General features: G+C 44.1%; 1 protein-coding gene across 37 annotated transcripts in view; it reads left to right on the top strand.

Moving 5' to 3' along the window:
* The window catches only part of GPHN (gephyrin), a 556,374-nt gene that overhangs the window by 472,400 nt on the left and 71,688 nt on the right, over positions 1–12,286 (top strand). For all 37 annotated transcript variants that reach the window (XM_053285016.1, XM_053285048.1, XM_053285057.1 and 34 more), the window contains one exon: positions 3,718–3,855. In XM_053285016.1, the coding sequence (XP_053140991.1) occupies positions 3,718–3,855 (138 nt within the window). The remainder of the gene's footprint in view (positions 1–3,717; positions 3,856–12,286) is intronic.

Below are 12,286 nucleotides of genomic sequence, written 5' to 3'. Positions count from 1 at the left end.
TTTATGTATGACGCTTTCCTCTGCACATGTATCCATTCCTTGGAATAACAGAATGAGTTATTTTAGGTAGTAGTTGACATAAATCTGTTAATACATGCTGCACAGAATTCCAGAAGGCTGAAGAAACATTGGCATCCTTGTAACCAATGTTACAAGGATAACATTGGTACACCAGCAGGACAGCAATTACACATTACAAAATATATATTTTTTAATCTGTAGCTGTCTTTCCCTGTTGTTAGCCTTGATTTTTTCTTTTAGGATTTTCAGTCTCTTGGTGCTGGTTAATAACAGATGTCTCTTTGAAAAGACAAGTTGTGGGGATTTCAGTATACATAGATACTATTTAGAGTATCTTAGGGTGGGTTCAGACAATTGACAGCAAGTCCAGCTTTTGTGAACCTCCAGTTTCTACAAATTGTGCTCAAATTGTGTCATCCGAACAGCCAGTGTCTGGGTCCTATATGAATATATGATGAATATTTATATACTACTTTCCAACAAAAGTTCCCAAAGCAGTTTACATAGTGTAGCGGATTACAAGCCTTTGTCTCAGAGCAAGCCCAAGTGAGTGGAATAAAAATGCTCAATCATCCCCTCTATGCTTTCCGAGCAAAGGCTTCTCCCAAAACTTTCCAATAATCTTGGTAGGATCTAGGCTGCCACCACCAACCAATTATTGAATTTATGCCCCCCGGCTGAGCTTGGGTGGAAATCCCAGGGGAAACTCTCCTCCTTTTGGTATTGGAAAAGTATACAAAAACCTTCCATGTGCAAGCTTACACATGGTGAGAAAACTGGTAGTTGCTGAACGTATCTGGCGTGTTGCACCAGAGAAACTCCCTTCCCACCTCTCCCTTTCCTGAGTCAAAAATCCACTCAAAGAGGCTTGTAAAATGCAAAGAACAAAAAGGGAGAAAAACTTTATTCAAATGCTACAGGCTGCTTCGGTCTGAGGCTCTCTCAGCTTTTAGTTACAGGTAAAAGAAATACTCAGTAGGTTACAAGAATACTTCAGAAAGCACGCCAGATGATGTTGGGACGGCACACTTTAAAAATCATGGTTACCCAGTTGCAAAGAAAATGGATGTAGGAAAATGCAAAACCACCTTTAAAAGCTTACAGATAGACCATCCTAGAACAGTGTCAGGGATCTACAAAGCACACAAAAGAAATACAAGTTTCTAACACAAAATCTGACTAACAAACTGTTCCCTAGTCAGAATCCCCTTTTTGTTGAAAACTTACCCACCATCTGATGAGAATCAAGCTTCCTGCAATCCTGTCTCTCAAAGATCTGCAGTTCCTTCCGCAGCCATCCTCCATGGCCATACGTCCTGCCCTCACCCCCAGCCTGCTTCCTTCTAACAAAGAAACTCTTCTCTTCCTCCCAGCTGCTGTCTAGGTGCCACCTAGGGGCTGGTCAGTGACTGATCACTACACATAGATATGAATGAATGAATGAATGAATGAATGAATGAATGAAATGGCTCCCTTTCCCCAAAGGGTTCACAATCTTAAAAAGAAACATAAGCAATACCAGCAACAGCCTCTGGAGGGATGCTGTGCTAGGGTTGGATAGGGCCAGTTGCTCTCTCCCTGCTAAATAAAGAGAATCGCCACTTTAAAAAGGTGCCCCTCTGCTCAGTTAGCAGGGACCTAAGCCACACTTCTTTCTGCCACCCAACATTTGTAACCTATGTTTGAAGTTGGGCAGCAGATGTCAGGTGGAGGACAGAGAAGTGTGACTCCAGAACCAGACATTGGCGGGTTATGGTGACACAGTTTGAGCAGACGTTGCAGCTCACCTGGAGCACATGCTCATGGGAACCAGATGTTTGCGGCAGACAGACTTGCTGCGGGTTGTCTTCAGCCACACACAGAAGGGGAGCCAAGTAAATGCAGGCTTTGGCCTTGTTGTAAAATGGGATTATTTATTTGTTTCTTTTATCATTCAACTGATATTTATGTCTAAAAGCAAATCAGCAGCAGCCATTGAAACTATGTTTCATAAACAGTGACCTCCATAACTCAGCTGATTTGAGGACATGTGGTCATTAAGAAAATGTCGGTCATCAACATCCTTTTCCTTTGAAGGACTACTTTTCCAAAGCTCACTCACTTTCATAAAGCAAAACATGAGATACAGAAAGTTTTTATTAGAACGACTGTGATTAAAATAAAAAGCATCATTATAAGAACTAGAAGCCAATTGTTTAGGTTTCTCCATCATCACTGTTGCCATTACTACTACAGTCTGATGCCCTAAGCATCAGAGCCAGCGAGAGCCAGCTTGGTGAAGTGGTTAGAGTGCTGGACTAGGACCGGGGAGACCCGAGTTCAAATCCCCATTCAGCCATGATACTAGCTGGGTGACTCTGGGCCAGTCACTTCTCTCTCAGCCTAACCTACTTCACAGGGTTGTTGTGAGGAGAAACTCAAGTATGTAGTAGACTGCTCTGGGCTCCTTGGAGGAAGAGTGGGATATAAATGTAATAAATAAATAAATAAGCAGACTCCTTCTACCAAGTAAATTCTTTGGGGACACCTTATTTTCTTCCTGTCGCCTCATATAGTTGAAAAGGGAGGTGCCTGGGATCTGTAGGCCTTAGGCAGGAGAAAATGCATTTAGTTATACAGCAAAATTCAGACTTCAGTTCATTTGCATACTTGTACCAATCTTGTGAGAAAAATCCTGAAAAGTGCTTTTTCCATTGCTGCACTGATGCCTAGGTTAGCATTATCTTTTCCCCTCAAATGGATTTTGTTGGCTGTTTTATTCTGTAATGTGGTATAAATGAACTATGTAGGGTGTGTGACTGATTCTTTGTTGTAGGGTGTGTGACTGAGTCTTTGTTGTATATCATATTAGTGCTAACCAATTTAGGAAGTTATAAAGTGTTAGCTACTTATCCCTAGGCTGCAGTCCTGTGCACACCAACTTGTAAGTCCCATTGAACTTGGGATTTACTTTTGAGTAAACATGCACATAAAATACTGTTAGAAACTCGAAATGATTACAAGATAATGTTCATAATGTGAAATAAATATGAAGTGTTGATTCACAATTTGTGCTTCAATCAACTGCTTTAGATAACAAAGTGGCAGGATGCAATTTGTCCCTGAGATGGAATTGCACATTTTATGGCATGCACATATTGTTCAGAAAAAGGCATTTCTCATGGTCTCCCATTGTATTTAAGTACGAAATAACTTTGATAATCTTTAGAGATGAAGGCCAGCTCTTGAAGATATCAGACTCAGTTCCATAAAATGTTAAGACATCTTTTAGGAGATATACAATATAGATATGCTGTATCATTTGCCTTTACCTTATAAATCAATAAATACATTGTGGTGGTCAGTAAAATTCTAATGGATTTTTCAGTAGTGTAATAGCTTTAACATTCTTTTACATTTCCAATTCTAGTGATTACATACTGTCTTCCAGGTTTTGTCTACCTTTTTTCTTTTGTGTATTACACTTTTAATCACCAGACCTGACTTGTAAAACAGTGTTTACTTCCTAAAGCAGCATGCACTAGCGGTGTGCATGCTATATCGTTAACATGTAGTTCTTTTTGTGGAGTGGAGGCAGGGGGGACCTGCATATGTTCTACCTTTTGGGCGAACCCAATCATAAACATTATCTACTAAGTTATCTTTCTAAGGAAATGCCAGGGATTTTTTTCTAACTTTCATATTCATCCTCTGCAGGTCATAGTGCTGTAGACATCACAAAGGTGGCAAGAAGACACCGTATGTCTCCATTTCCATTAACATCTATGGACAAAGCCTTCATCACAGTATTGGAGATGACTCCAGTGCTTGGAACAGAAATAATAAATTACCGAGGTATTTCATATGACAGACTGTTAGAGAATAAGAAAGGGGAGGACTGTTGAATTTATATTTAGTTTCTTTTTATGTGATGCATATCTCTTTTGAGTGTTTAAAACACTTCATTTACGTATCTCCGTAATCTTTATAACAAGCCTGTGGGGTGGATCAGTGTTACTCCATATTGCACAATGTGGTGCTGAAGCTGAGAAAGAGATGGCTTGCCTAAAGCCCCCAGTGAGTTCATGACAGGAAGACAATTTGATTCGGGGACTTCCTGGTTCAAACTCAATCTCTTAGCTAATTCACTTTACACAGATATCTCTAGTAGAAGTTACCAGGTGCATACCCTAAAGACAAGTCTCTGAACATATTAGGAAACTACACATTTGGCTAATGGGGAATATATAGAGGGGGGGGGAGAGAGATGGGCAAATAATCTTTCTTTGGAGCCATATAGAGAAGCCCCCCCCCCCCAAAAAAAACTTAGCTTGGGGAAAGGGGAGGTGGAGGCAGCATCAGGTGCTCCCTTAGATATTCGGACAATCGTCTCACAGCAGGGACCCCAGGACTTGCGTTCCCTGGCTGTAAACAACACCTTGACTCTACTCAGCATCACTTAAGGAAAGGTGTTTGCTTTGCAATCCTGTTGTGGATGTTTGCTCCCCACCCCATTACAAACAGATGGCAGTGCCACATGTGGCTAACACACTCCAAGCAATGAAGGGAAATTGTGATTTCTGTGGCAGAATTAAACCAGAATTGTAGGCCAAACCTTCATATTTAATTCATCAAAATCAGCTAAACTACTGAGTAGTACCCATCATTACTAATATTCAGCAAATCAATAGAACAAATTAGACATGAATAACATAAGTCCCATAAATTAGGCCTTATCCACCCCCAGCACAGTACCTCCAGTGACTGTTGCTGGTGTCTGTCTTATATTTCTTTTTAGATTGTGAGCCCTTTGGGGAAAGGGCTCCATCTTATTTATTTGTTGTTTCTCTGTGTAAACTGCCCTGAGACATTTGTGGAAGGGCGGTATAGAAATCGAATTATTATTATTATTATTATTAGTATTATTATTATTAATAATAATAATAATTTTCAAGAGGAATTAGACATGATTAACTTAATCTGAATGCCGCCCATTGATTCCGTCATAGTATATAATGTCAATATGTTTGAGAATTTAGGCCAGCAACACACTACAACCCCGATCTGGGTGACCCCACCACATCAGGATCCCACACACTAGGAACATAACACCCGTACTGGATCAGGCCCAAGGTCCATCTAGTCTAGCATCCTGTTTCACACAGTGCCTCACCAGATGCTGCTGGAAGCCTACAGAAAGAAGTTGAGGGCATGCCATCTCTCTTGCTGTTACTCCCCTGCAACTGGTACTCAGAGGCATCCTGCCTTTGAGGCTGGAGGTGACCTATAGCCCTCCAACTACTAGCCATTGATAGGCCTCTCCTCCATGAAGTTATCCAAACCTCTCTTAAAGCCATCTAGATTATTGGCTGTCACCACATCTTGTGGCAGAGAATTCCTCAAGTTGATTATGCGTTGTGTGAAAATGTACCTTCATTTGCTGGTCCTAGATTTCCTGGCAATCAATTTCATGGGATGACCCCTGGTTCTAGTGTTATGTGAGAGGGAGAAGAATTCCTCTATCCATTTTCTCCACACCATGGATGATGTTATAGACCTCTATGATGTCTCCCACAGTAGTCTTTTTTCTAAACTAAAAAGCCCCAGGTGTTGTCGCCTTGCCTCATAAGAAAGGTGCTCTAGGCCCCTGATCATCTGGTTGCCCTCTTCTGCACCTTTCCAGTTCTACAATGTCCTATTTAGATGTTGTGACCAGAATTGTACACAGTACTCCAGGTGTGGCTGCACTGTAGTTTTGTATAAGTGTATTATAATATTAGCAGTTTTATTTTCAGTCCCCTTCCTAATGATCCCTAGCATGGAATTGGCCTTTTTCACAGTTGCCGCACATTGAGTCGATACTTTCAACAATCTGTCGACCACGACCCCAAGATCCTTCTCCTGATCAGTCACCGACAGCTCAGATCCCATCAACATATACTTGAAGTTGGGGTTCTTCATCCCAATGTGTATCACTTTATGCTTGCCGACATTGAAGCGCATTTGCCATTTTGTCGCCCACTCCCCCAGTTTGGAGAGATCCTTTTGGAGCTCCTCACAATCTGTTTTGGATTTCACTATCCGAAAGAGTTTGATATCATCTGCAAATCTGGCCACCTCGCTGCTTTCCCCTACTTCTAGATCGTTTGTGAATAAATTAAAAAGCACAGGTCCCAGTATAGATCCCTGGGGGACCCCAAGTCTTACTTTCTTCCATTGTGAAAACTCTCCATTTATCCCTACCCTCTGTTTCTTGTCTTTCAACCAGTTAGCAATCCACACATGTACTTGTCCCCTTATCCCATGACTGCTAAGTTTCCTCAGAGGTCTTTGATGAGGAACTTTGTCGAAAGCTTTTTGGAAGTCCAGTCAACTGGATCACCTTGATCCACACACTCGTTGACATTCTCAAAGAACTCCAAAAGGTTCTTAAGACAAGATTTAACTTTCCAGAAGTCATGTTGGTTCTCTCCCAGCAGGGCCTCTTCTTCTGTGTGCTTTACAATTTTTTCCTTGAGGATGCTTTCCATCAGTTTGCCTGGAACGGACGTTAAGCTAACCGGCCTGTAATTTCCCAGATCGTTGTTACATTGGCTACTTCCCAGTCCTCTGGTACAGAGCCTGATTGCAAAGATAATTTATATATTTTAGCAAGGAGGTCAGCAGTTTCACATTTGAGTTTTTTGAGAACTCTTGGATGGATGCCATCCAGCCCTGGTGATTTGCTAGTTTTCAGTTTTTCCAGACAGTTTAGGAAATAATCTCTTGTCACTTCTATCTAATTCAGTTCTTTAGCCTCCATCCCTGAAAAGCCTGGTTCAGGAACAGGTATATGCTCAGTATCCTCTGCCGTGAAGACAGACACAAAGAACTCATTTAGCTTCTCTGCAACCTCCATATCCTTAATAATCTCTTTCACTCCCTCATTGTCTAATGGTCCAACTGCCTCCCTGGCAGGTTTCCTGCATCTGATGTATTTAAAGTTTTTGTTATTCCCCTTGATGCTTTTAGCTAAATGTTCCTCAAACTCGCTTTTTGCCTCCCTTATTGTCACCTTGCATTTATTTTGCCAGAGTTTATGTTCCTTTCTGTTCTCTTCATTTGGACAGTCCTTCCAATTTTGGAAGGAAGTCTTCTTCCCTTGTATGCCTTCCTTGACTTTACCTGTTAGCCATGCTGGCATCCTCCTGGACTTAGTGGTACCTTTCCTCCTTTGGGGTACACAATCTAACTGGGCTCCCAGTATTGTGGTTTTGAGTAAATTCCATGCATTCTGAAGCAAATTGACTCTCTTGATTTTCCCTTTCAGCTTTCTTTTCACCATACTCCTCATTTTGGAGAAGTTTCCTCTTCTGAAATTCAAAGTGTCTGTGTTAGATTTCCTTGGTGATTCTCTCCCCACATGTATGCTGAATTTGATCACAATATGGTCACTGTTCCCTAAGGGGTTGATGACAGTGACATCACACTCCAGGTCCTGGGTGCCACTCAGGATTAAGTCCAAGGCCACCTTCTCTCTGGTTGGTTCCAAGATCAACTGTTCCAGGGCTCAGTCATTCAGCATATCTAGACATTTGACATTGTCATTACCTGACTGTTAATTTACCCAGTCTATGTGTGGGTAATTGAAGTCACCCATTATTACTTCCCTGCCTCTCCTTGATGCCTCCCTGATTTCCTCCTGCAGCTCCCAGTCACTGTCAGCGTTTTGATCTGAAGGGCAAGAACACGTCTCCAGTAGCACATTTCCTTTCAGGCCATGTATTGTCACCCACAGGATTTCTGTGGAGGACTCAGGTCCTCCTAGGTTTTCTACCTTGTTAGATTCTATCCCTTCTTTAACATACAGTGCTACTCCATGTCCAAGGTGCCCCTCCCTGCCCTTTCTATAGAGTTTATCCAGGGATAACAGTGTCCCACTGGTTCTCACTGTTCCACCATGTTTCTGTTATGCCCAGTATATCTATTTCTCTGTTAGCAACCAAGCACTCCGGCTCACCCATCTTGGCTCGGAGGCTTCTGGCATTAACATATAAGCACCTATACGCTGGATCTATCACCTGGTGTATGCTATCTTTCTTTTGACTCTTTGACCAGCTGGCACAGCCTTCTCTCTGCTCTTTATGTGGTTCTGCTCTGTCCCCTTCTGTTTTATCTGAATCCTTTGCAACCTCGCACTTTAAAGGATGGCTTTTGCTGAACTGGATACTGCCCATCTCCTGTCAGCTATTCCCTAGACGTCATTATAAAAGCTGCTCTGAAACCTTTTTGATTTTAAGTGCCAGCAATCTGGTGCCATCTTGGTTCAAGTGCAGCCCGTCCCTTTTGTACAGGCCTTGCTTGCCCCAAAATGTATCCCAGTGCCTAACAAATCTAAACCCCTCCTCCCGGCACCAACGCCTCATCCATGCATTGAAACCCCTCAACTGTGTCTGTCTCACTGTCCCTACATGTGGAACAGTTAGCATTTCTGAGAATGCTACCTTGGGATCCTTGACCTCCATAGGCTACCTATCAGCCTAAATTTGACTTCCAGGACTTCTCAACTACATTTCCCCACATCGTTGGTGCCGACATGCACCACAACAGCTGTCTCCTCCCTGGCACTGCCTAACAGTCAATCTAGACACTTTGTGATGTCCACAACCTTCACACCAGGCAGGCAAGTCACCATGCGGTCAACATGTGGGTCACAAACCTATCTCTCTATACCTTTTAATGATTGAATTGCCTACTACAAGGAGGCCACCACCCCCCGGAGGAGTATCCCCTGTGTGAGGGGATATGGGCTCATCATCCACAGAAGGGGTCACTTCTAAAGGAGCATTTCCCCCTTCCTCAGACCAATGTCCTCCTTCCCCAAGACTTTCATTTTCCCTGACAGCAGAGGAGCTATCACCACTGGAGTGGGATGCCTCTACCACATCCCTAAAGGTCTCATCTGCATGCCTCTCTGCCTCCCCGAGCTTCTCCAGATCCGCCACCATGGTCTCAAGGGAACGAACTTGTTCCCTGATTGCCAGGAGCTCCGTGCACCAAGCACACACCCATGACTTCTGCCCATGGAGCAAATACACTGGGAAGTGCCCCTCCCGTGCTGACTTTCTATCTTCATAACTGGTTTTGTTGTCTGTTTACAATATTTAGAGATAGTTTATTAGAAGGATATGTCTCAGCTGTATCGGTCAGCCATTTAACTGTCCAGACTGCCTTTCTCAAGAATATGAGGAAGGGATCAGTACTTATATGAGGAAGAGATTTGTACTTACCTTCTCTTCTCCACTGGGCTCCTTGTGATCACAGGGACTTGTTTCAGGCTCCCCCGCACACCTCCTGCTGAATTCTCACAAAATTCCAGGGCTCTGTTTGCTATCCCTGTTGGCTCTGCTCTGTTGGGTATGCTCTCGGTCCTTCACCTAGTAGGCTTCAAAGTGAGACACAGGATGTGGCTCAAAGGAATGTGGGGCCTCCCACAGCCCTAGCTGACTCCACTCCCTCCAGGTAGGGAGAAACAAAAACTGGATGCCACAGGAGTTTGCTAGCCCTGGAAAATAACAAACATGCAGACTAGGACTCATCCCTTAAAGAGAAACTAGCCCCTCAAAATCTCCCCTCCTCCTGTTAGTTTGAAGGGGGGAAAGCCTTGATGTTGTTCTGTATAGAAAACCTTGCTCACCTCCTAAAGTTGCTTCTGCTCTTCCCAGGGTAGGCTTCAGACTGGAAAACCAGGGGAACTGAAGCCTGTGCCCCACCGCAGTCTGAGGACACAGCCCTGCCTTCATCTACTGACTCAAAGGAATCCCTTGATCTTCCAGCCCAAGATGAGATTCCCCAGCACCACTGAAATCAGTTTTTAGAAAATTTTCAATGCCCCTTTAAGCAACAGATTCATCCACAGGGAAGGGGTGGGACCAATCCATTCTACCCGGATTTTCATCTTTCGGATAGTATACCAAGGATACCATCCTTGTTTGACTCCCGTCTGTGTCGGAACAGGGTTCATGAGGTGCCCTTTTAGGTTGAACCTTACCTTGAGGGTCATGTCTGCATGCAGAATGTGTATTATATAAAGCAGATGACAGTTGACTGAGGAGGCTTCCAATTTCTCCCATAACCTGAATCGGGAGATAGAATCAAAAAGCAGCTTTAAGATCAATGAAGGCAGTGTAAAGAGAGGCCATGTTGCTGGAAGAATATTTTTCAATTAGGTGCTGAAGCACCAGGCATTGATCAGTTGTAGATCTACCCTCCCTGAAGCCAGTTTGCTCCTCTGCAAACAGGTTTTCTTGGTCTAGCCCAGTGATTCTCAAACTTGGGTCCTCAGGTGTTATTGGACTTCAACTCCCATAATCCCCAACCAAAGGCCACTGAGGCTGGGGATTATGGGAGTTGAAGTCCAATAACACCTGAGGACCCAAGTTTGAGAATCCCTGGTCTAGCCAGTCCTTATGTTTCCCATGTAGATGTCTAGCATAGATCTTACTGTTGGTGTTGAGCAGGCTGACAGGCCTATAGTTGGCAGGGTCATCCTTTCTTCCCTTTTTGAATATGGGGATGATAATTGCCAGCCCCCAGTCTTTGGGAATACAGCCATAAGAGTCAATATAAGTGAAAAGCAAGGTCAAGACTAAAACCCACCACTCTATATTTTTTTTAATATGCTCCGGAAGGGTCAGGTATTCCCCAGGGGCCTTTCCCACTCTGGTTTGGGAAATGAGAGACTCAATTTCAGCCGAAGAGACCAGTGGCCACCTGGGCAAGTCCTCTAAATCCGGTGGGGGGGTATCTTCCTCAGTGGGGTCTTCATACAGCTTCTGAAAGTGCATTTCCCAGATCTCTGATGGGATATGGGTGTCTAACTGAGTCAAACCATTGCCGGTGGAGTTGGTCATGAAGTGCCAGAACATAGCTGAGTCCTTTGCTCCAACCACCTGGATGTGTCGTGACCAAGTGGCCTTTATTGCCTTTTTAAAATTGCATGCCAGTAGGTATTTGTATTGCCTCTTAAGGTTGAGGAGGTTAGGGAGGACCATTGTGGCATTGGAACCTGAACTGGATTTATGGATATGGTAGGTGGTGGCTGAGCTAATGAAAATGGCAGCAGCTTGTTGGTTCAGATACCTGTAAAATAAGGACAGGAAGGTGGGTGGAAGGGCAGGATACAGTGACATCAAACAAAAATGCAACAGCAGTAAAGCTGTATAATACTGCCAAGATATGTTTCAGTGACCAATTCCAGTTCATAATTGGACACGCCCCTGGTGATTCATCACAGTCTTATCTAACACAACCAGTAGTTGGTTCAGTGTATTCAGTACCAACTGAAATCTCTGAATTCCCTCCAAGGGCAGCCACACATACTATACATTTCAACAATCTAATCTGGATGTTAGCAAGGCATTCTTAACTGTTCTGTTTTGCTTATTTTATAAGCAAGATGGAGGGTGAATTAATTTAATATAATTGTCCCCATGCCCCACGTTAATGCACATAGTTTCAAGGCAGCTAGGAATAACTAGCTCTTTTAAAAATATAGTGGAAGGAGCAGATGGCTTGCGTGCAGGCTTCTCCCCACTCCCTGGTCAGCATGTGGGTTTCTCTCCAGCTCGCGCACCTGTGCAGTTTGAGAATGGAGAGTGCTGTGTACTGTGACGTCATGGCACATGACACTCTCCATACTCAAACTACAAGCCCGTGTGCCAGCCGGGGAGTGGAGAGAAGTCTGTCGCCACCTGGGGGGTGGCCTGCTCCGCTCAGCTCATCCCCCGCTCCCTGGCAGTGAAGATGGGAAATAGCAACACGGCGGAGCAGCAGCGGGAATAGGGCAGCAGCGGCACAGCAGCAGGGCTCTGGTGAGGCTACCCAGATCATTTGGATCCCCTCTCCCCCAGGAGGCAGGCGCAGCGGTGGGGCGAGGTATCTTTTATTTGGGGGGAAATTAAAGGGGGGGCCTTGTGGCGGGGGGCCCCCCGAAGCCCTCTAGGTTGGGGCTGATTTTGGACCTAGGTGCGCCACTGGCGAGAAGTTTCTTGAGTAACAGTCTAGTGATTTAGTAGGTTCTTTTTGAAAAGGCTCAGAATGTGAACAAAAAGAAAAAAAGTGAGATGGGCAGGACAACAAAAGATATTTTGAGAAGATGACCTTGAGGTATGCTTAGGGCCTGTGGCAGAGCTGGGCAAACTTGGCCCTCCAGATATTGTGGCTGGGGGTGATGGGAGTTGAAGTGCAACAATAGTTTGCCCAGCCCTGGCCTATAGACAGTATAAGAGAGTCCTGGTTAATGATG

This window comes from Hemicordylus capensis, chromosome 1, assembly GCF_027244095.1.
Source record: "Hemicordylus capensis ecotype Gifberg chromosome 1, rHemCap1.1.pri, whole genome shotgun sequence".
Lineage (NCBI taxonomy): Eukaryota > Metazoa > Chordata > Lepidosauria > Squamata > Cordylidae > Hemicordylus > Hemicordylus capensis.
This window is presented reverse-complemented; position numbering and strand designations above follow the sequence as displayed.